Source organism: Pimephales promelas, chromosome 2 (genome assembly GCF_988280905.1).
Source record: "Pimephales promelas chromosome 2, fPimPro1.hap1.1, whole genome shotgun sequence".
Taxonomy (NCBI): domain Eukaryota; kingdom Metazoa; phylum Chordata; class Actinopteri; order Cypriniformes; family Leuciscidae; genus Pimephales; species Pimephales promelas.
The window spans coordinates 13,046,686-13,071,511 of NC_142770.1; the positions used below are offsets into that span (position 1 = coordinate 13,046,686).

At 40.9% G+C, this 24,826-nt stretch overlaps 1 protein-coding gene across 2 annotated transcripts; it reads right to left on the reverse strand.

Moving 5' to 3' along the window:
- Nucleotides 1-5,232: 5,232 nt before the first annotated feature.
- zbtb7a (zinc finger and BTB domain containing 7a) lies at nt 5,233-23,332 on the reverse strand. 2 transcript variants are annotated; one of them, XM_039695010.2, is made up of 4 exons: nt 23,175-23,332; nt 15,114-15,650; nt 14,164-15,011; nt 5,233-12,076 (listed from the first exon to the last, which is right to left on the reverse strand). In XM_039695010.2, exons 2-4 carry the CDS (start codon nt 15,570-15,572, stop codon nt 11,629-11,631), a joined length of 1,755 nt encoding a protein of 584 aa, XP_039550944.2. In that variant the 5' UTR covers nt 15,573-15,650; nt 23,175-23,332; the 3' UTR covers nt 5,233-11,628. The 2 variants fall into 2 exon arrangements, with proteins under 2 accessions (XP_039550944.2, XP_039550945.2); XM_039695011.2 differs by lacking the exon at nt 23,175-23,332 and adding an exon at nt 22,015-22,730.
- Between the last annotated feature and the right edge of the window lie 1,494 nt (nt 23,333-24,826).

The following is a 24,826-nucleotide window of genomic DNA, read 5'->3' on the forward strand; positions in this document are numbered from 1 at the left end:
CTTCATGTGTTAAAAATCCACATGAAAGTCTTTCTTCCGTGGTACTAAAGAAAAGGGATAAATTCTAAACAACTGTGCAAAGCGTCGTTTACCATAAAATTACAAAGGAGAGTTTTTTAACTCACCATGAAATCAAAATTGACATTATGGAATATTGCCGTATTTATTATGATTTATCCATTCACATCATATAATTCAGGTGCCCTCATAATCTTTAAGCAAAATAACTTCCCTGTCAACTTGTAAGGACATCAATTGACGTCTATGATGATGTGTTTTTCAGTGGAACAACCTGTCTCTCAAATGTGATCACAGCAATAGCAAACCACAATGAGTCATTGGCTGCCAGAAATCGCATTCTCTCTCGAGAAGGTACTTTTTTTAATAAGTAATTACTTCACGGACACTAAAAAAATATGTTCTAGGTAGTATGGATGTGTGTAGCTATCAATGTTATCTGGACGTTGCCTACATTCACCATTTGCCCTACCAGCGTCAGTTGTGTCGCTTCACTGCCATTCATAAATCATCTCCCGTGGCCTCATGGGATAGTAAAGTGTCCATCGTATGCACACCTCAGAATCTCGCCTGAAGAAATAGGTCATCCGGGTATTTTTTGCCTACTCTGTAAATTCAAATGTACTTCTTTTGTCACACACTTTTCGCCTACTAGGGAAGTATGCGATTTCGGATGCAGCCAATCAGTTCTCGACAAAGTCAAGTCCCATCCCCACCCAACATTTTTTTTTTCATTCAAGAAGCAAAGGATGATCGAAACTTCTAGCTTTCAAAGGACCCCTTAAACGTTCACTAGTGAAGTCTCCCGAAATCATATGGTAGATTTGTGTGAGTAACAGACCCAAATTGAAGCCATTTAACATTTAATATTATTCACAGATAATCTTCCCTTCAGTGAGCTGTTAACCGCTGGATCAAATAGAGGATGACGTGAAAACCCGATAGAGTTTTTTTTTTTTGTATGGGGTTTTTCAAATTATGAGTAAAATAAGGTCTGTGGTAAACAACTTTGCTCTACACCGTGTATCACACACACACCGAATTTTGAAGCTGTTATGTTTATTTTTAAAAAAACGTGCGTTATAATAAGTTACTAGGTTAAAACATTTGTGGTATGAGTGTGTGCAAGAACAACACGCCCAATTATTGTTAAGTTATGTTTACCACAGACCTTATTTTACTCACAAATTGAAATACCCCATTATAAAACCCCATTGGAAAATCTTGAGTGGAACCAGCGTCGAATTAATCTTTCGGGTTTTGACTTCATCCCTTCACCATTCTATTGACGACCATTCAGTAAGATAAGTAAGGCTGACTCAAAGACGAATCATTCAGACAGTCCATTTATGTTCAATCTCACTATTTGGAACGACATGAGGGTTAAATAATGAGAGAATGTTAATTATTCCTTTAAACAAACAAAAAAATATCACTTTTTGAACAAAGTTAACCAACAAGGAGGTGCAGAATGCGAAGAGCGGGCGGAAAAAAAAAGAAGGAGAGATGGATGAGGAGGGTGGAGGGGTGAAGTGAGAGATTGTGGGTATCGTGGGACTACTTCAGTAACAATAACAGCATGTTTGTGTGTGCCTTTGAGTGAGTGAGTGAGAGAGAGAGAGAGAGCGTGAGGCAGTGTGAGTGGGGGTGTTTTCGCTTGCAAAAGTGATGAAATAACATCTCCTCTCTACAACACAGCTGGTGCTGCCATGCAGACAGTCATGCTACCTGACCTCTCCGACATTCTCTCTGTCACTGTCTTTCTCAGGAACTCACCTTCACCACCATTTACCGTAGAACAAGACCTGTGTTATGAGGGTGCTTTTGCAGTATTTCTATATTGTTTAGAAAGTCTTTCAAAGGGCCTTAATATCAGGGTTTTTGGATACGCTCATCATTTTACCCAGGGCTAATTGTTTGGCATTTCTAGCGAATGTTTGTCTCTGGTCATCATCGGACGACCCGTACGTGTTAAAGTGTTGTGTACATGGCTGCAGATGGCAAATGAGATCTTTGTATAGCTTCCATAAAGGATTATATGATTACATATAGGAGCGACTTTTTAATATTTCCCTCTTTTTGTCTGATTCTTTCATCCTTTTCTCCTCGTTCCCCTCCCCCCCCTTTTTTGCAGATTAGAATTCATTAGCAATCAAAGAGCCTCCAGAGAGCTCCAGCTCTTAATTACCCACTCATTTGCATTTTTGCATATTAATGACTGCAGAGTTTTGGTGGGGATTTTTGCCGCAGTGGTTTAAAGGTACCTCGCTTCTCGGTCTCCAGGGACAGAGAGATGTCCAGAGGCGAGGCTTCGGGCCGGCGGTGCGCCTCTGAAAGCATTTTGTGTGTGGGACGGGGTTGAGGGGCACTGGCAATACGGGGATGTGAGGTTCAGGGGTTAAAGGTCAAGGTCCCTAATTAACATATCAAAGGGGGGTTGTATTGAGTGGCACCAAATTACTGACATATGGAATAGTTACCAACAAATCCGTACTTGAAAAGAGACTAAATAAGCAGTGTGGTGGGGTTATTTAAGTGTACCTGATGATCGATTTCAACCAACCCAAGTGTGATTTTAATGTCATTTGACTCTCAGAAATAATAGGCTGTCAATGAGACCGATTAAGACGTATTTTTCTCTTTGAAATATACCTCCTGGAGTTCATTGTTGGGAAATCTGCAGGGGTTTTATCTAGTCCTGTCATAGCGTGAAATCTCTCTCTCACTGACTCGCGCACACACACTGCAAGAAAAGAGAGAGAGAATACAGAGAGTGGGCCTGCAGATATCTTAAAAAAAAAAACTCAACGGGCTGCTTCAGGGTTTTCTTTGATCCCTGTGACCCTGTTTCCAAACTCAATCTGTTCGGACAGAAAAAACACCCCTGAGTGAGAAAAACAATGTAACCCCTTCGCCTGCTCTGTTCTGCTTAATTATTAATCACCCCTTAATTCTCTGTTTTCATCCTGTTTCTGTTGTGTCTGGGACATTTGGAGGAGGAGGACAATACCCATAGCCCCAAATAGAGAGGGTGAACATTTATTCACATATTTTACATAAAAAAGCCCTAATAAAGTCTGGGTACTTGTGATTCATTGCCCAAATACTGAAAAAAAAAAATTCTATCAATTGTTTTAGTGTTTTTTGACACTTTCATCACACTGATTTCTCTAGTTTTATCACAGGATCTTTCAAAGTGAGACAAACCAAGTACCACAAAACATATAAATCACAGCTAATACTTACTGATGTTTCTGTTGTTTTCCTGCCACAAATACACTTTTCCACATTCGTTGAAGGTGAAGTCTGTGAAGGGATATTACAAAGGACAGAATGGTAAGTGAATCTGAAATGGTAAGTGGACAAAGAAATGCATATAAACTGATGACCAATTTCAAAGTAATAAGAAGAAACAAAATGTTTGAATCATTTCAGTTAGGCAAAACAAATTAAGAAACATCTCAAATATTTCTTAATAAATGTAGTTTTTCATTTTAAAAACACAAACCCTAACCTAAGTGACGACAAAATGTCCACTCAAACCAGTGTAGTGAAATTACCGAAAATGTAATTCATTTTTAATTGTGAATATTGTGATAAAAAAGTTACATGATTTTAGCTTTAAAAGACATATAACACGAAATCACCCATAGCATGTAGGCTAATACAGGTCACAGTTCATAATTATTATAAATAAATAAAAAACAGAGTTTATATTATAAATAAATAAATAACTAGATTAAAATATAATATTTGAAGCAATCGTATATGACACTCACTATAAACAAAGAACAATGCAAGTCGTTTGGATATCCATGACATGTAATATATTGAAGAGTTTTACCGGAAGAACAGTTAAGGTATAGTGACATCTTGTGGTGATGTAATGAATTGAATCAACTTGCTTTTTTAGTCGCTTCACTGGGCTGCGCTTGTTCCATTGACCTGAAAGTAGGCTACACGAAATTTGCAATGGGGAAAATGTAGGCCGTCTTGTTGGATAAGCTACTTGATGTCACGTAAATACGTATTTTCAAGGAAAATCCTATATTACAAGTATAATCTAAAAGTCTCGGCACCAAAGTATCGTTATTTTTACGAATTTATGTCGTCATTCTTCTGCCTTAATTGGCCCTGACTGACAGTTAATTAGCCTACAGTAGCATGCGCTCACTAATTCAGTTTTGAGGATTATTTTTGTAAAAATGTAGGCCCATTCAACTGACTAAACGGATAGAAATAATTAATAAATGTCACACAAATCATGTTAGAGACATTCTTGAACTGGTGGCTGTATTTTTGGGGCTATAATGGCCTATCTGGTCGATCATTTGAGTTGATAATTAAGCGGTTATTAGCTAGTTGACCCGCTACCATCTTCTAAAAACTAGCCTGACATCTTAAGCTTGTCGGATTAGCTCATAGGTTGCTGGACCAAGATGGTCTACCAGGTAATGCCAACTTTAATCCAGCTATTAGCTTACATGACTATGATTCGGCAGTAGCCACTCTGTATTCAGTATACAGCAACTCGATTGCAAGTGTATTTCTTTTGTACAGTATTTTGAGTTCTATAAACAAGTTACCAAGTTCTGGTGAGAAACTATGCTCAATGCCTACATGTATATTTCAAATGATGGAGACTCATCTGAAAAGAAAGTTTTTACTCAGCATACAGCATAAACAGAAAACTTTAGTTTTGTGTAATGCTGCATCCACGCCGATAGGTGTCAGTATTAAGATCAAGGCCAGTGGTGCATAAGTAAACATTCTAGATATAAGGAAAAAGAAGAACAATTTAGTTTACTCTGAAAGTGCAAACACCTTACATTCTCCAACCTAAATTGGTCTCTGAGCCTTTCAAGGCTGGTCTCTTGGTTGGTTTTAGAGGGGGTTGGGGCACTTTTCAGCTGGCCTCCTTGTGCTTAACCCCAGTTTGGGAGATTATCTTAAATCAGCAGGTTTTAATGCCTGTATTACACACTTGAAGAGTTCAGATGCAAAAGCCTCTAAATGGCATTTGACATTTTCTTCTTTAATGATGATTTTTTATCAAACTTGTAGTGAAATTACTGAACTTAAATATACAAGTTTGATAAAAATCATCATTAAAGAAGAAAATTTCAAATGGCATTTAGAGGCTTTTGCATCTGAACTCTTCACTTGTACATTTTTTTTTTTTTTTCAATTATAGCATACACAAAGACAGGGAGATCGTAAACATTCTGTTTTTAATAGAAATGTCTTATTTCTTAAACGTCAGACATTTTTGGATATATTTTGTAAAAATTAAACAAAAGAAAAAAAAATAGAATAAAATGAAAAAGGAAAACAACATGGAATTGTTTGATTTAGACGATGTAGATTTAGTGGTCTCATATACAATACAAATTCTTTTCATCGCCAAAAGTGCAAATTCTCCCAAAATTCTCCTGTACATCTCAATAGCTTCAACACACACTGACAGACAATGGAAAGGAACAGGATTTGAATTAAAAAAAAAAAGGGTTTCTGCGGTCCAAGCCTGAGACACTGGGAATTTTTCTGCCGCCCCACAGTCAACATAAGTGCCCCCAAAGCATGAAAATTAATATTGTTTCCTGTGCAGAGCTTGCGTCTGTACAGCTGATTACCCACATGATGAATTACGTACAGATTTGATACGAGAAATGTGAAACATACAAGAGATGTTAGCTTGGAATATAGTATAGGAGTCCCTTATAAACTCTTAAACTTTATGCAAAAACATTGCGGAAAATATATTTTTCCATCTAACAACATAGAAGGAATGCAATTAAGAAATATCACATGTTGTCCATACGCAGGAAAGTTTATGTATAACTATAATGGTCCAAACCTGACTGCCTAGGACAGGGTGGATTGCAAGTTGAGTATTTGCAGCCTTTTAATGGACATTGTCGGGGATAGTTACGCCCCAACAATACCAATAATCTACATCTATTATCTTATAAATTCTGTATTTGTCTATTAAGCATCTTGCAGGACAATGGAAACCCAGGAAGAAATGTCCTTTAAGCAAATGTAAAGTCCTTTGTGATGAGTTAAGTTTATAGGTGCAAAATTGTTAAAAGAAAACATGTACAACAACTTGAACATATGCCGTTTGTTGAACATTCTTTGTTTTGTGTGTATCTCCAGAGATGTGTGTGGTACGGGGCGGCAGTTCTTCAACCCAAATATATCGCATATTCAAGTTTCTTTTCTTTTCATGTAGTTTTTGCATTTAAATAAATCATTACATCCACAATGAGATTAAAAAACAACAAGATGGAAAAAAAAACAATAACAACAACAGTAATAATCAAAGGAGACAGCACACAATATTCTGGATGGCCTTTCGCAAAGTGCTTTTTTGTTACAATCACAGAACTGCTATCATCTTGATGGCTTTTTGAAGCCTAACACGGTCCTTTTCCCTGCACATTCTGGGTAGAGGAACAGAGAAACAAACTTTTTAAAAAGTCATTTAAGACTTAAAAACCACCTCTTTTCCATCTACCTGCATCTGTTCGTTCGAACAATTATTAAGAGAAACTTGTGGAATGCATCCTTGACTTGTTGGAGACCTCAGATTTGATGTCTCCATCCCAAAATTCCCTGCTGTCTTGGCCTTATTCTGAGACAATATACCTTTTCTAGAATATTAGGACGTGTCAAAAAAGACTTTTTGCCATTGTTTTTTTACACTAGAAAAGAACATACAGTTATTAGGCAAGACAAAAATGAGGGTGTAGTTGTGGTCACATGGGTAGTTGGCTTTTTGATATCATCTTCAAAACTCATATATATTCGGTTGGTGTACTCTCAGTACAATAAAGCTTTGATTACACAGAAGGCAAAATTTGAGCTTAAACCGAACAAAATGGACTGCTGTATTTATTTAACCTGAGAAGCATAGACAATGGACCATAATCCCAACCCCCCCTCCTCCCACCACAACCTCTGACATCTGCTCTCCAGAACATCTCCTTGATCAGTAAAACATAACCAGCTGAGGCAGTCAAAGACGTAGATGGCTATAAATTCCTTAGGTACACAGAATGGCACAGCAATACCTGACTAGGCTCTCCAAAGCCCCCTTATAAGACACAGTTCCCCTGCCCGACCTGCACAAAAATGCTACCCACCCTCCCCGATCTGTGCAAACTAGTACCCACCGCCCATGAGCCGCTCCTTGTGCAACACGCCCTCTCCTCTGGGCATCAAACAGCAGCGGATCAGGTGAGAACAACTGTGCAAATCAAGCCGTACATTATGTCATCCTCAGCTAGTTGTGCTTTGACCCAGCCAGAACATCTAAAATTGTAATAAGATTATCCTCCATGATTATTACGGTTATCGCTGTCATTGTAATCTTTAATGCTTTTCTGACATCCTGTCCAATAAATTAAACCGATAAAAGACACAAAATAGATAAAGATTTGGATATAACATGGTTCTTCTAAAGTCATGGAAATGTGTGTTTTGTTTTTTTTAGACACTTTCTCACTATAGGCTAGTGTCTGTCAGTGGAGTCACGATTGGGGCAGAAGCAAGAAACAGTGCTAAATAGAAGTAAAGTTTTTCCCAGGAGACAATTTTAACTCATTGTATTTACAAGTTGAGGTGTATTAGACAATCTCTGGACAAACAACCTTTTGGTTCTTAGAAATGTCCACAATAAAACATTGATGTCAACCGACAAATATTCAAGAATCGTTTTGGAAGCTGGAATGGAAGCCATCTTTTGAAGAATCCTCCCAATCTTCTTTTAAGTTAAGGCACATTCTCTCTGCAATCTTTCTCCACTTGTCAAGCTTCAATACTCTACCCCTGACTCCTTTGGGACCCTCTGAACAAGGCTTACACCCCCCTCCAGATCAAGCCAATGAGTCTTTGTGAACTCACAAAGACCTCTAATAACTCCACCAAACTGCTACGTAGACACAGATGCTTAGGGTTTGATCCTGTTAACCATTGGAAATAAGCCATTCCATGAATACTGTGTCTTTCCTCAAGCTGCTTATTTCTGTTGGAGTTGCTTTGGACTCTTGACCTACAGTCATCTAGGAAATGGTTTTGTTTACGCGTTTATGTAAGATTCACCTCTTTTAATGGCTAAGAATCGTCTTAAGAATTGTCATCCTAGTCTTTCCCTACTTTGGTTTACAAAGAGTTAATTGCAGATGCAAGCATAGGGAAGTGGAGATTAAACAGACTCTGTCTCCAAAGAAACTCAAAGGCCTTGCCTTTTGCCGGTTCCCCAGTCCTCCTCCTCCAAGGACAAGGACATTAGTGACTTTTAGTGCAAAAACTCTTTCTCAGCTAAAGCACCATTTCCAGTGCTATCAGGCTTTGTACCTCCCTTCCCCTCCCACCCACCTAACCACCCATTTAACCCTAAACCCCACAAACACAACTAACATTATCTTCGCTAGAAATACAAACAAGCCGCAACACATTTTACAATAAAAAAAGCATAGCAAGTTTTAAATTTTCACACTCAATAATTACAGAAAAAAAAATAGACAGAAAGGGAACTCAAGTAGGCCTTTTCCACAACAATTCCACTCCAACTTCTGCAACGAGGGAGGATAGATTTGGGTGGTGGTGGCATGGGTAAAAAAAAAAAAAACCCCGAAAACAAATCTAAAAGCTACTGTGAACTTCATATTGGAGGATCAAAAGCAATGAGCGAAACGGTTGATAAGAGATGGTCTAGGTCAATGTGTTACCACACAAACCCTTACAGGCATGTGATGTATTATTAACTGGGTGTTTTGGGGTGTGAAAACAAGCTCACGCACTGGAATTTCCAGAAGGATTAATTCTGCCATGGCGTCCAGTCACACAAAAACGTACTTCGTAACTTACAGTAGTGTGATGCTTAGGGTGTGGCCTTCAACAATGAATTTAAAGTGATCACGACACTTGACCAGCGTGATTTAGCATATTGCAATGCATTGAAAGAAACTGAATGGTTTAAATGGAGTATGTAGTTATAGATCATCGTCATAAATCCCTGCAGATGCTGCCACATCTTTCCACTCCTCTGTATTAAGACAAAATAGAGAACTTTTTTAATTAACTTCAAGTGCAATTAATTATATATATATATCCATTATTATCTTGTTACTCTTTTATGTTAACGTCATATCAATCAAAAATTTCAACACAAAATCACAAAACCCTGTCCTTTCTCTTGAGTGACTGTGCACTTTTTTGGCAGCTCGGTGTCAAGACTTAAAAGCAACACATACGTTCAAGCCAAAATAATAATATTTACTATTATAATAAAAAAAAAAAAAGCCAAGTATTCCCACTTGGATGGGCCTTTTTATTTTTAGCACATTTGCTCTTTTGTTTGAAAGTACCCGTTTCTTTTGACTAAAAAGTGCCCTTCTCAGTAACAAAGTGCATTCAAATCTTGCTTCTTTCTTATTGAGGTGCAAAAGGCAGATAAACATGATACAGCACTGCAGAAGGAATGATGCCACAAAATTATATCCTCTAATTCACACCAGAACAAAACTGTTCATCCATGGCTGTAACCACAGACATCCTTGCTATATCTTTCAAGTGGATCTCATTGTATACAAACTGCTGTTAGGATGCATGCTTCTGGAAAGTTTCTTTCAAATCTGCCATAATCTATAAAAGACTCCGCCTTAGTCAAGTCTTGCCCTTATACATGCCTTATTTAAACTCAACCAAATAACCCACTCTGCTGGATTTTTGGGGGAGCCCGTCTCAACGTGCCCACAAAGTGCCTGCTGACGCTCTAGGCCCCTCTCAATGATTCATCCTGCTCTGATGTGGCCATATGACGGTGCTGCACCCGCTCTCACCAATGTAAAACAAGCACATATTACTTTATAATAAAGGTCTCAGATTTAGGACACTTTCTTTCAAAACTTAGGCCAATCACTTGCATTGTAAAAAAGTGTTAAATGCTCTAGTTTTTTTAACTATATACATTGCATTAATTGATAATGTTCACGTTTCAAATAATAAAAACTGGACCCACCATCTTACTCAGCTACAGCTGTGCTCTTATTTGGACTTGGACATTAATTTATTGCTCACCTTATCGCTCAGGTTGTTTCAGGTTTTTGTTTCTGTGGTCCCTTGGGCAAAGAAATTGAATAAGCACTTTGTATCTCCCTAAACCAAACTGCCTCCTTAAATAGGTATTTCTCTATCTCTGTTGGATATCTTTAGTAAAGCTGTGCAAATGCATAAAAAAGGTGCTCAACTCTCATTCTTTCGCTGAAACAAACAAACAAATAAAAGATTCCCTGCTTAAGTTGTCCACTAGCCATTTGCATAACAGTGGTGCCCTCACTCAATCGTTTGCATACGGTTTCACTCTCTTGCAGAAAGACTCAAAACGAAGCACATTTATCACAATTGATACTTTGGGAAGAAACTTCTGGGTTCCATTAAGTGCAGCTTAGGAAAACAAAATGGGTTTCTCAATTATAATGCTCTACAACATCAAACAGCATATTCCCCCCTGCAAACTTAAAGCAGTGAGAAACCTGGAGTGAAGCTTAAGAAAAATGTAACCCTATCTATCTGCAATATACCTCTTGTAAAGGGTCTCATAAGATTACAACCTAATATATACACACACACACACACACACGTATACAAATGTAAAGTGTCAAGTACCCAAAATAGTCAACTCAAAGGTCAAAAAGAAATCAAATGACAAAATATTAAGACAATCCCAAAATAAGAAAGAATATAATGCAAGTAAGACTGCCAAAAAGGAAAAGCAGGCCTGTGAGAGGTAAGATTTAACATGATGATTGTGCCTATTGGCAATCAGATGAAGGTAGTGTTTTAGAAACACAGGACCTCATCCCTTGTCTTACCCTCTCCCTGCCAGAAACAAATTAATGAGATCTCCCCATGTGTATCCAACTCAAAAAGGTAACCTGTTAAACCATGAAAAGATAACCTAATAATAAAAAATAAAAAAAACATATTTTATAGAGAAAGTAACACTTTAAATCAAACCCCTGTCCGATTCTTTCTGGAACATTTAGAAAAAAGGTGCTGCATCAGAAAATTGCATATATTGCAATCTGAGACAATATAATTTTTGTAGAGTGTATGTACATTTTGCTCATTGCATTAGAAAAAGAAATCTATTGGTTGCCCTGATCACATCTTAGACCATTCATAGCTAAACTGTTGAAGCAGCAGCCAGCCCCGGTGTTTGACACCTTACTTTTTAAGACAAGGCCCTGTTGATGCAACCCAGAGATGAGGAACTTGTTTAAACTGCATAGTAGCTTTTTCTCGTACTCGCATGGCTATGCCATTATGTTACAAAAACACCAACAAAAAGACCCAGAAAGATGGTGACAGCATGGGTGAGTGATTTGAAGTGCTCTTCGCTCTTCCAACAGACCAGTAACTTGGTGGTTAAGTCTCTATGCGGAATGCAGAAAAAAAAGAGGAGGAAAAAGAAACCAGAAGATTAGATTTGTGACACCCTGATTTGTTTTTTTTAGAGGACCATGTAGTTTAAAGTTTCTTATTTTTTTTTTTCATTCTTCCTCTCATTTTTGAGTAAAGCCCTCTCTGACAAAGATGGATTCACGTAGTCGCAGAGTCCCTTTGTCCCGAGGTCAAATCTTTACTACCTTCCCCATCGGCAACCGGGCTCTGCGTGTGACTACCGTGATTTTCCTCCATGACTGATGTTCCTGTGCCCCTGTCCGGATGTCGTCGACCTCTATCGCTGTCTGCGTCTGGACCATGAAGTTCCAAAGGACCATCTAGGAGCTCAGAATCTCGTATGCGTGGCTTGCGGCCTCGACGGGAAGGGATGCCGTTGCAGCCGTCCTTCTTGAGATGACGATGGAGGTGGTCTGAGCGCACAAAGGTTTTAAAACAGCTGGAGCACTGGTAGGGGCGCAAGCCTGTATGCACACGCATGTGATTCTTCAGGTCGTAGTTGTGGGCAAAGGCGGCGCCACACTGAGTACACAGGTAAGGCTTCTCTCCTGTATGCTTGCGCATGTGAACCTTTAGCTTGTCCTGCCTGGAAAAAAACCATACAAAAACTTCAAATGAGCCACTACCCATGGGTTTGTGTGAATTAAGCAAATTAACAATGACATACTCAACAGTAATTTAAGGTTTGAAAATTAACAAAACAATAAAATGATATACAATACGCTTTAATGTCCTTAAAATGCCCACTCCCACATGACTTGATGTCCCAGAATACCCATTGATGATATTGGGGTGAGTCACTAACTACAACTTGATGACAAGACATGCCGGTAAGGTTAGCCACATAGATCATTAGAAAAGGCAAATAGGCACACATAATACAAACTACATAAAAGCAAACATCTAAGGAGGTAAATATATAAATCTGTTTGTTTTAGCAACATCAAAGACAACATATATCCTCTAAAAGAATCTGACCTCCTTATCTTCACTTTCAAGAGTAAAGTCAAGTTTATTTATCATTCTTTTTTGCTGAAGGCACTCAAGGTCAAATGAGGAAAAGAGTCATAAAGCTCACAGCTTTATCGCCATAATTTCTTTTTAGGCCAATGAGGCACTGAAGGGCTCAATGTTCAGTTCAGAGTCATTGTGGGCCCAGAGTTTCCCAAAAGAGCCATTTCAAAATGGTGAATGTGTTAAAGAGCACAATTGTGTGTTTTACAAGCAAAATCTGAAAACTTCAAAAGGCGGCTGAAGAGAGCTTTTAGTTTATGGGAAAAAAAAAACTATGTTAGACTGAAAAGGTGGGCTGGGTTGAGAAACCGGTTTGGAAGAATGTGGTTTAAACTTTAATGTCTTTCCTCAAGTGTCCTCCAACCATTTAAAAGCACAATAAAAACAATATAAAATATATTATTGTTGGATATTTTTATATTTTTTAAATATTAATCCAAGCAAAACATTTTCATTTTGGTCATCTCTTAAGCATTTCTGACTTTTGACTCCCCACCCAAAGCAAACTGGTCCGAATGACTAAAGAGTTGGTTATTTTCAACAAGAGACCACATACTGTCAAAGTATATTGTTTTGCACCAATAAGGAAGCTATAGTGTGGTGTGAAATACAAAGCCTTCTGTTGTAAGACTGCTCTCAGCTTACCCCTCTCAGTCCCTTCCCCTAAGCTTGTGACCAGGGCAGAGTACAGCTAAACAAACTAGGGTGGTTGACCCATCCAGAACATTGGTGGCTTACCGAACACACAAACGCAATCGCACTCTTCCATGGATGGGACACACACCCGAGTATGTAAACACAGACATGTGCACACTGATGCCTGTGTGTTTAGATGTTTAATGTTCTGACCTTTCCTTCACTTTTCGCATACATTCTCCATAAGGTGGGTAATATATACATACAGCTTGTGAGGAAACACGTTCACACACAGTGTAACAGAGTGGGGCACAGACAGATTAATTATTTAGAAGTTAGGATTGATTTATTGCAGTGTGAGTGAAGTCCACTCTTAACCCTGATAAAATGGAATTAATATTACAGTACCCCTTCCCAATAGGTGGAGTATTTAGGTGGCAAACTTAGATCCATCCTTACGCAAATAGGGTACTGGATATTTTTGTTGCAGTGTCTATTTCCAATCCATGTCTTCTGATTAATTCATTAAGGCGATGGTTTCATGGAAGAGGTGATGCCCTTAAGTGCAGGGTAAGCCATGCTAGCAGCTTTCTAAATGAGATTCAGTCTTGTACCACACTATATTTTTCATCAGCCATTTGTCTGAAAGAGGGGCTGTATATGCCAGGGGCAATAATCAACATAACACCCAGGGTCACAAGTTCAGCTGACTCACTGGCGTAGATAGCTTGTGCTGTAATCCCTTTCAATATCGGCATGGAGAGTTTTATAACGGCCTCATCCCTGATAACACAGTAGACCAGGTTGTGCTACCACAACCCATTTTTATTGGACCCCCTTGTTAAAATTCCAGGACTTTGTCATGCAACCTTTCTGTCAACATAAAACACAACTTTATGGCTGACTGTGTTAGTGTATGAATACCTTACCATTTACATTTGATAGCACACAATATGCTAAAGTGTATGTAAAAATACAAACCAAGCTCAATTTTCCATAAGATAAAAAACAAAGCTGACATACCTGGTAAATCGCACTTTGCAGATGGTGCATTCATAGGGCTTTTCTCCTGTATGTGTACGAATGTGGCGTGGAAGCTTGCCTGCACCTTGGATGACCTTGGAACAGATGGGGCACTTCTGGAAGGCTTTAGAGCGCATCTTCCTTTCACCGCTGTTACCCCCTCCAGTCGCTTGGTTTCCACCTCCGTTGCCCCTCACTGACCACAGTGGTAGCAGACTTGGAGACATGGAGGGAGTGGTGGCCTCCTCATGCGGTGCACTATTAAAGTACTTCAAGTAAAATTCCACGTCTTGCTCTTCGCCCTCAGGCCCATCCTCCTCACCCCCTCCACCTGTCGTGGCCTGTTCCCTTTTCTGCTCCAAGGAGTCCATCATCTGTTGTAGCAAAGCACTAGCAGGGCCTTGTTCGTGCTCCCGCTCACCTGTCACCTCCCTCTCTGATTTAAGCTCTTCCTGATGGAGGTAGTAATGTCCATTCTGAGTGGGAGCATAAAAGGATATCACAGCCTCTGCACCTTTCCCTCGAGCCAGAGCTGAAGCTACATCCTGGCACTCCTCATCCACATTATCATCTTCAGGGTCACGAGGCTGTTGTGATAGGGCCTGGGCCAGTGGGGAGTAGTAGTCAGCAAGGCCGATGGGCGTGCCATTGCTGTCAGCGCCATTGCGTTGGCTAAAGTGCAGGTGTGCTGGAAGGTCCCTGAGCTCGGGCGTGCTGCAGCTGCTACCCCAATGCGCCCCCCTCTGGAAGAACTCCAAGTACTCACGGGCACGCAGCCGGATGCCCTGCTCTTTTCCATTCTTTCCTCGCTCCTCTTTTTCCTCTTCTTCATCTTGCTCACTGCCCGCCTGCAAAAAGAAATGGAACTACATCATCATACTGCTCCAATACATTAACCAGTCGAATTGTAAAAAAAAAAAAAAAAAAAAAAAAAAACACCGGTCACCCACCGGCGGGGAGAGCACTTTGGTGTCCAGCAGGTGTGTGCAGACATCTTGGACGGGTGAGATCTCCAGCACACGGGCAGCGCTTAGGATGTCAACCACACTGTTGCGGCTGACTGTGAGTGTGGCTGTGTATGCAAAGTCCAAGAGGGCGGCCAGCGCCTCAGGCCGCACAAAGTCCAGCGCATAGACTTTCTGACGGTCAGCAGCCAGGCCAGAGGTGAAAAGCTTATGGAAGTAGGTACTGCAGGAGGCCAACACGGAGCGGTGGGCAGGGAATTCTCTCTCTTGGGCAACTAGCAGTACATCACACAGCAGCCCACTTAGCCGTTGCCGGTTGAGATTGCCCAGCAGATCAGCACTGTGCTCGGGGAAGGGGATGCCCACTGGTCCTTCCTCTACCTCGCCTGCACCCCCACAGGCCCTCCCCTCACGTCTTCCCCGCCCACCTGCTCCCGACGACATTTTCCACCAGCCTGCCGCCGAGCCGCCAATCGCAGCCGCCACCCGTCCGTCCGTCCTGCCGTCTGTCCGTCTGCCTGTCTGTGAATGTTGAGGAACAGTAACAGTTAATCAAAGTGACTGGCAGATATTAAAACAACTGTTATTTACTAAATTATGGCAAAGTATTTTACATAAAACTACAACAGAGAGGTGAAAACATTTTAAAAGTATTTTCAAACATTCTAAATCTCCAGACCTTAAAAGATTACTGAAAAAAATTGTTTTAGAAATTCAAGCTGACCAACTCACGCTGCAGCTTAAGACACCAACAGTGTTTGGACCCTATTTATGCTGTTCCTTCTCTCTGCACTCTATTAACATCCAGGGTAGGCTTTCCAAGCCTTGTATGCAAATGAAGCAGAGAGGCTCATAGATAGTGGCCAAATGGTTGCTACTATACAAAAGACCACTGGTCAAGAATATCCAAACCACAAATGGAAGCCTCAAGATATAAAAGGCCATTCTGTCAATAAACTGGTTGAAATACTTCTTTTAAAAGTCCAGAGAGAATTGGTGCAGTTTTTTTTTAAATGAGAAGGTATCGGTTTTGTATATGATAATGAATATATATAAAACTTATAGCTCAGTTCCCCTTCTCAGTTTCTTTTTCACTATTAAAAACATTTGCCTAATCTTTTTTATATGCCCTGTACTTATGGTGCAAAAATGTTGCTTTAAAGTAGTCTTTATAAGCATCAAATAATCTATCAGTTATGTACAACATCTCTTATAATGTTGTTAAGAATCGGTTGAGAATTTACCATGTCTTGAAATGCATTCTAATCAGTCTTCTAGTTTACAGCAATCAGTTCAAGGTGTTAACTGAATTCAAATGTAGCAGCATGTCAGAGGGTGGCAAGCCTGCTGTCATAATGGCAGTGGGAAAAGAGAATCTGTACCGTGCCGCTTTGCTGGGGGAGAGCATGGCACATAGTATAGGCCTGGGCACCATGTGCACTGAATTGCGTGTCAGTTGGCTTCTGGGGAAGGGGGCAGGGGCTTGCCGGCTAAAGGCTTGAGTGGAAAAAACCCACTAGAGGAGGAAGAGTAGGAGGACACACGCAGGGCTGCAAGGGAACAGTATTACATAGGGAGGTTGTCAATCCGGTCTGAGCCGGTTACCCCACCCTGCACTGTGTGCCAAGTTTCAGGAAAGGCCTGTCCCCTTGATCACGTGTGGGGGGAGATTAAAATGATCGACCGCAGTACAGGCGAGGGTAGAGGGAGGGGGGCTTTGAAAGGCAACCTTCCTGGATTTGTCCATTGGAAAACACACGCTCACACGTGAAAGCAAAACAGCCTAACTACACCCCGCCCCTCCATCTGCCAAAGTGACCCAGCAGGGGGTGAGGCCACTGAGGATTATGCCCAATAAGAGCAACGCATTCAAATGACATTCCTTCAGATCAAGCCCCTTGGTATGTATGCAAGACCTGCTCAACCTGGCTGCTTGCTCTCTCTCACGCTCTCATAAAACTGCCTTCCTCCACACCTAGAGATCTGGCACTAAGTCAGGTCACTATCAGTGTAGCACTAGAGTAGTGGGAAGGTAAAACTCAACCGCAAATCCAACCCAAGACAAGAACTACTTGTCTTGCTTGTGTTATTAATGTGGGTAACATTCAGGCTCACCTTATGTGCACTGTCTTTACATGCCATCTGACTCTAGCACAAACAGTAAAGAAGTTCAGTGTCAGAATATGATGAAATTGGCATAATCTAGGGCACATATGCACTACACATTTCTATATAGCACACTTCAGTGAAGCCATTCCAATAATAGTCCCCCACTGGACCATGTCTTGACTTGTTAAAGTTTGATGGTAATGACCATGGTTTCTCCCTTTACTTTTTAGCAAAATGATGGGCATTTGTAGGGGAAGCTTTGATACAACTCCTACCCACTTGACTAACAGGTGCATTCTATCTCATTGTTTTATTGCAGATAATTTGAATAAGTCAAGGTAGAGAACAGGCTGGAGATTGGGTTTGACAATACGCGTTTTCAATGGCACAGGTTCCAGATGAATAGAGGTAAATTGTCAATTTAAAAATAGTGCTCATCTAAAAGGGATAGTTCAGCCAAAAATTCAAATTTATACCCACACCTTATGTCATTCGGTACTAACCTTTCAACTGTTTTTGCCCACACCATGAATTTCAAAGGGTGTGATTTTGTTTTAGATTCGATTGACACTCATTGTAAAGATGAGAAAAAAGTCTTTGTCAGTGTCTCACAGAATAAAATGAATAATTGAAAGAATGTTTTATTTCTGATCTCCTTAAAATAAATACCACTAAAATAAACAATTTCAAATCATAACTCAATTCACGAGGAACCTGTGCCATACCAGGAAAAATCCTTAAAAAGAATTAAAAGAATTTCAGATAAATATGGCAGGAGCTGTTCTGCTGACATCAGGAAGTTCTTAGAAGGGATACTCAAAAGTCATCTCTCTGTGCTTCAGCTTGTGGGTGATACAATAAACTAGTTGTGCAGCATCCCTGTCCCTGAATAAACCCAGGGCAAAGCTGAAAGAAAGAGGAAACAGTGCAAACAAACCTGATCCTGACACCTTCTCAGGGCTCCCAACATTCTTAATCACTTATTCATGGATATGGGTGACAGGGGCCATGCAACGGCCCCAACGTCTCATTTCCAGACCTCTTCTGCCGGCCGCACGCACAGGCCTCAACTACTTTGCAAGTCAAACCACAAGTTACTGCGAATACTCATCCCAACTCAGCCCCCACCCTCCCCTAACAGCCCCTCCCAGCCAATGTGAAGAGCCGCTTTCGCAAAATAGATTTCAGAGACTGTCAAACTGTCTTAACGAGTATCTGCATAATTTTCATACTGGGCAAGTGTAAACAAAACCAGATTAGAAATTATTAGTTACCTTTCATAGTTGCACTTTTTGGATCATACTCCAATATAACTGTTGAGCAGAAATAGTTCAGGATTATGTAACCAGTTGGAAATAACACCACCAATGCAGCAAAATCTTTTTACAAGAACCAGGTAACTACCGGCAATCAAATTGAGTCATTGTTATTTAATGTGCTTGGTGATTAAGTTCTTAGAATGCAGCTGCTGCTCTCTTCAACTAACTCTAAAACAAAATTAATCCAGCGAAAGACAGCAAACGATAAATCTACTTGCTCATTTTATGAACCGAAAACTGACACCTCAGAATGAAACATCTAAGGCAAGCACATGCCACGCATTCCAGGAAAACACTTTGACTTTCGACATGAACCAAAACAAGCAGTAGGGTTTCACAAAACACTTTAGTCTCTTTCTATTAACTTTCTCTCTTCGTCAATATAGCCTCACACCTTTAAATGTGCATTTCATGGGAGCTTGGGAATACTTAGAAAGGATCAGTTAATTAGGATCAATGACAAACTTGTGAGTTATGTACACAGGGCATCCCTGCAACATGAATGTATACTCAGTATGTATGTGGAAGCAAATGAGTGAGTGTGTGAGAGATTAGCTCCTCCTGCCTCTTAAGGGAGGGAAGGGGAGTCACTAGACTAGGTTGACAGGGTTCAAGGTCAAGCCAGAGAGGATATTACCGGATAATCGTAAACAGTATGGAGAGGGGCTGACTTGTTCCAAGAAGAACAGGATTTTGAGCAAGGTCCTGCAAATGAGTCACTCCTGCCAGCGTTAGTTAGGGAAGCTTGTTTGGTCGCAAAAAGAGCAAGGAGGAAGTGGCTGAACAACTGATAAAACTAGTGCTGTAGTGCTGGGTCGTTTCACTGGAGAAATGTCAGTAGGCTGCCAAAAATACAGACTTGTATGCACAATGCCCCCCAAAAGGTACTGGGTGAGACTGCTTGAAGCACGTGCACACAATCTTTTGAGCTAGTGCAACTCTCGTTTTACTTTGCTTTAGTCGCTGGAAACCTTTATAGACACTAAATTACCTCCCTCTTTTCAAAACCTATCATGAGATCAATAAAAAGGTACAGGCAAACTGTTATTTTTATATTGTGAAATTAAAGGACTTAGATGCAGATGTATATCAAATAGGGCACACAGCAAAAGGTAGAGCAGATATGGCAAGAGACCCAAATTTGAATGCAGCAACGTGCCTCCGATCTTTCTAGACCAGCAGCAGCTTTGTTAGAAGATGAAGCCCATGTGTGAAAATGCCACGACGCCCCCTCATAGTTTGACCAAACTTTTCCAGGCCTAACTCCCTGCATCTGTCTCTGAGCTGCCCACAACTCCTGAATCTTTTGGGCCATCGGTGGCCAGGCCAGGAAACAAGGAAAGAGCATGCAAACCCACACGTGAAACAGAAACTAAATTGTCTAATGGCGGCAGCACTACTCCAGCCCTTCCAGTGCCCTTGTACTGAGGCCACAGCTCGTGTCTCAAGCTCTCTGCTGCTGCGGCAGCCTGGCCGGTTGGGCGGAAGAAGACTTCCTGCGTGACTCTGGTGATGGTGTAACAGAACCCGCTCTGTTATCAGATGACCAGCTCTCCCAGACACTGCACTGCACACTCCACCACCAGTCTACCACAGCTTCCACTTCCCTCTTCTGCCTCTGCTGAGACGGCAAAAAGAAATGACAACCCACCCAGGATTTCTTTTTCAGCTCTACATCACAGCATATCTCTGAACAATACCACTACGGTAAGTATGTCAAGGACTCCTCCATCTACTGGAGGTCGAGCTCCACAATTGCGAATGGGGGCGAGAGCATAAACTTACAGCAATTGGATTCCACTTTACTGTCAAGAAAACCAAGAAGAAGGCCTCACTCATTGTGTAGACAGACTCTCAAACAGATAAGGACAAGTGGAAGAAGGCCCTTTAAAGAGCGCAATGAGAGAATAATGAGATGAGCTCTCTGATTACCGATAGTAATGCTAGCTTGCATCAGCCCATCTCCCAGCATCAGGCTTTAATTCAATCACTTCAAAAATGCTTTACAAATGTACACTGTCCCCCAAACATAATAAAACTAAACCTTATCCAGAAAGCCAATTCAAAGTGTCTTCAAAATGCTGAAAGATTACTTCAGCATGAACTATAATTTTAGGTCAAACAGTAGTTCCTGGTAACTTCTACCACCTTTCAGCCCTCAGTCCTGCACTGCTCAAGGACACAAAAACAGATGCTATATGTCCTCACAACAGATCACGATTTCTCTTAACTTTTCTAAAGGATTGTGTAAGTAAAACTAAGGATTGTGTAAATAAAATTTGTATTTCATAAGCATTCAAAAGCTAGTCAATGTTTCATACAAGTAAGTGCATAAAAACGTTAAAAGAGCAAAAGAGTGTAGCAATTGAACAACTTTAAATGCAAACAAAACTAATATTTAGTCAATTGTTTAAAAAAACTGAACTTCCACATATTAAAAGACATACTGAAATGAACACAGCAACACATTAAGTTTACTGCAAAAGTATACTGCTTGACGTGTGTTGCATGAAGTTCACATATGCCTTACCTGTCATAAATGGTGACCTGAAACGGCCCTGTCAGGTAATTTAACTATATGCAATGCTAACTGGATTATGGTGGGTGAGAATCTCTTTGCCTCTTAAACAAGCAAAAGACAATAAAGAACGGCCTCACCCCTGTGAGAAAAGGAGCCTTGTCTGTGCATTATTCAGGCACTGGGCGTCATCTGTGAATAAAAATACCCCTTGTGTCCTCCCTGTACCCGCACTAGTGAAAACGAGTTAAGCAAGTATGGGATGGAAATGATCTGCATACATCTTTGAATAAAAAAGAGAGCGAAAGAGACTGCAGCTTCCTACAACGCCTTTGAGTCCAGGATAAACATGCAGTCTACTGAATGGACAAGTCATGAGACCCTGCGAAAGACCCTTACCAAGGTAGTAGATGTTGATGTGCATTATGGCACAGTTATAAAAATAATAAGGGGGCAGAGACGCCTACAAGGGATATGCCAAGAGGAAAGGAAAAACTTTCCAAGGTTCTTAGAGCTCTCATTGAGCAGGTTGTCTTTGATGTGCATTTAAGTTTCACTATTAACCAGAGATGCCATTGTCAAACCCACAATCATCAACCATTTGTGACCAGTACATAAATAATACCAATTTGCATCTGCTCGAAAATATTTTCTTCATTAAAATTACAATTGGTAACCGTCAGACATCAGAAACCAAAAGACAGTTCAGTCAGAAAGTACTTGGTAAGCTTCTGTGCAGCAAGTTTCACTTTCCAAGTCATACCTTAACACAGAAGGCCTCCGTTTTTCATCTCTATGCCATTTGTAAGTGGGTCAAGCGCGCTGAACTTAATCAAGCCAAGTCCCTCTCTTCCCCTTTTAAGATTCCATTATTTCTCTTCTAGCTTGCCTTTCCAGTCTCAGACACCAGAGAGAGTGAGAGTGCATTTGGAGCTCTTACCGGCCGGCAGGAATTGTTTCCCTGTGGGTCAGCTCCGTCTCCCTCTGCCTGCCTGCCTGCCTCTGTGCCTGGGCAGGGCTCTGCTCTGTAGAAACTGCAGACAGGAAACTTCCGAGTAGCCCTAGTTACATAGGCAAGCCCTTGCCTGATCCCACACAGTCAGACACCTACTAACTCCCCCACTCTATTTTCAGCCCACTGCTCTAGCTTCACTTCTCTCTCTGTGATTGGCTTGCCTGCTTCTCAATCACCACACCTCCCCACTAGGATAGGCTACTGGCTGTTCCCTTTCCTGTATGGCCAAAGGCAAGGCACTCTGGGAAGCACAGTCCTTTAGTATGACTTCACCTGCTTCCAGGCCAGTGCTACAAACTACAAGTCCCAAACAGTCTGCTCTTGCCACCCCCACATCTCAGAACTTGCTTCAACGTAAGCATTCAGAGCTGAATTATACACTACCGTGTGTTGCTAGCAGGATGCCAGGTATTAAAAGTACAGACCAGCCAACAAGCAGTGCCAAGCTCTGTACGTATGAAAAAAGACAAAGGGATCCAGACACAACTGAGTGGAACTTCAACACAATAAACTGATATTGTCACACTCTACACCACCTAAAATATTTGGTATTCTTAACCCAGTGGAGATTTTCTTTAAACCTAAAATATTCTATCACAGCTATAACCAGTGCAAAACGAATTCAAGACTGAACAATAAATTCCAAAGGTTTATGCACAAGTTAGCAGAATTTGGTTCTGAATGAATGACAAGGAGGATAAAAAATTGGACCCTAGTGCGCAACACCGTACCTTGTCCTATAGAATTATTTTTGGTTCCTTCCTACAACCTTCTCAGCTCGACAAACACACCCCTTAAGTGCTGCCTCAAACAACAACAAAACAAGTTACCAACTGTGAGAATAAAAAAAAAAGTTTAATATAGCAACGCCAGTGAACTTAAATGTTCTAAAGCAGTTATTTTGAAGATCAAAGAAAAAGGATAAATAATTCCTCATTGGCACAAGAGCCCCCTCCTACCCCCACACACATACTCTCTCTCCTCTCAGTCCCCCTCCCTCATTCCTTCCTCCTCAGCCTTGCTCCCTTCGGTCGATAGGCCCTGGGCAGACGACAAGGGGGATAAGCAGGGGGAAACGAGCTCACCTGTGATGGCCGTGGCGGTGCTTGTTATGGGTTAGCTCTCCCCTCCTCTGTGGAGCTCTCTCTCTCTTAGCTGTCCCTGCCGTTTAAAGCTCTGTATGCGCTAACCAAGCACCAGCAGATCAACTCAATTCCCTTCCTGGTTTCTGGAGGGCAAAAAGGTCCCTCCCTTTCTCTCTCTCGCTCTCCCTCTCTCTTAAAGAAACAGCATTCCCCCATGCTGCTCTCCTCTGCTACTCTCTGGGGAATACAGTAAAAGGCTGTTATCATGCCATAGTGGCCACCATCACTTATGATATTAACAAAACAGTAGAGTTCACTTCACTAGGATGTCACTGGTAAAACCGGCCTGTATTTGTACAAAGTTGTTTGCTGGGGTGTTGCACATGTACTTTGGATGTGTGTGCGCTCCAAAATAATGACTGTTAACCGTCCTTTTTCTCCCCTGTGTGTGTGAATGCAGTCGCACCCACCCATCCCGTTGCTTGAGGTCATAGAGTCCCACCCCAGAACAAGCCATGGCACATTCCAGGACACTCAGGGTCTGCCAGCAGTTCCCCCCCCGTAACACATATACACACACACCCTCCACTGTTTCAAACTAATAGAACTCACAGAGTGTACCTACTCTCAAGGAGTCGTCAGATAGAAGTGACACTTCTCTGCTACACCTTTTTGACACCTCTTCTCCGATTATATTTAACAACAAACTTTTCAATTTAAACAGCAATTAAAAAAAGTAATCAAACACCTAAAGGCGTACTGTGATTCCATACTTACCAAAATCATGCTGAGAGAAGCGATAAGTGTAATCGAACAGCGGGACAGACATGGATTATCCTCCACCACTTGAAGACTTGTTCGCTGGTTTACCTGCTGCTTGACTGAGTTACTCAAAAACAGGAGGAGTAGTATATGACCTCTCTGAGAGTGACTGTACAATTGAGGACTCTCCCGTGAAACAGGGAGTGGACGCAGAAGAGTGTAATTGTGTATTACACTGAGTTGCTTAAATGCTGGAGTATTAAGTAGTAGAGACGAGCATGATGAACTAACACACACCAACCATAGAGGGCAGTGTACTAGGGACAATTAAAACTTGATTCAATGTTTAAAAGAAACAGCGAAGAAGACTGACAACAACTACAGCAGGATAATCATTCACAAATAAGTTTTATTTTTATATTAGAACTGTATTCAACACTTTCCAAATGGTAATAAAATGACTTATATACTCTTATTTAAACTAGGCAAAAAAAATTTAAGACTGAAATGAGTACCGTTTGTACTTTACATATATTTTGATACACGCGAGTGTGGTGGTGCATTCACTTGGTCTGAGCTAAATCCCAGTGTGTGAATAATAGTTTCAATGTTACTGAAAAGTACTGGAGAGAGAAAAACTGAAACACAAAGCTATTTAGAGCAAGTGGGCTTTAGCCACACTCCGCAATGCCTGTGAACACCCGTGTCTGTAACCCGTGTATTTATAAGACCTACTAGTACGGCAATATCTGCTGAGGTTCATTTGATCTGCATAGCACTGTACATGGTGGCCTGAGACTTTACTTTGCACTTTATCTATCACTGAAGAACAGACTATGATTTTACCAGTTGTGGTCTTAGTTGGAGTAGGGCTCAAGGAAAAGCACAGT

Coding starts and splice junctions, on each gene's coding strand:
- zbtb7a (XM_039695010.2), bottom strand. CDS start 15,572: ATGTCGTCGGGAGCAGGTGGGCGGGGAAGACGTGAGGGGAGGGCCTGT. Junction 15,012..15,113: donor CCAAAGTGCTCTCCCCGCCG/GTGGGTGACCGG, acceptor TTCTTTTTGCAG/GCGGGCAGTGAGCAAGATGA. Junction 12,077..14,163: donor TGCAAAGTGCGATTTACCAG/GTATGTCAGCTT, acceptor GTTTTTTTCCAG/GCAGGACAAGCTAAAGGTTC.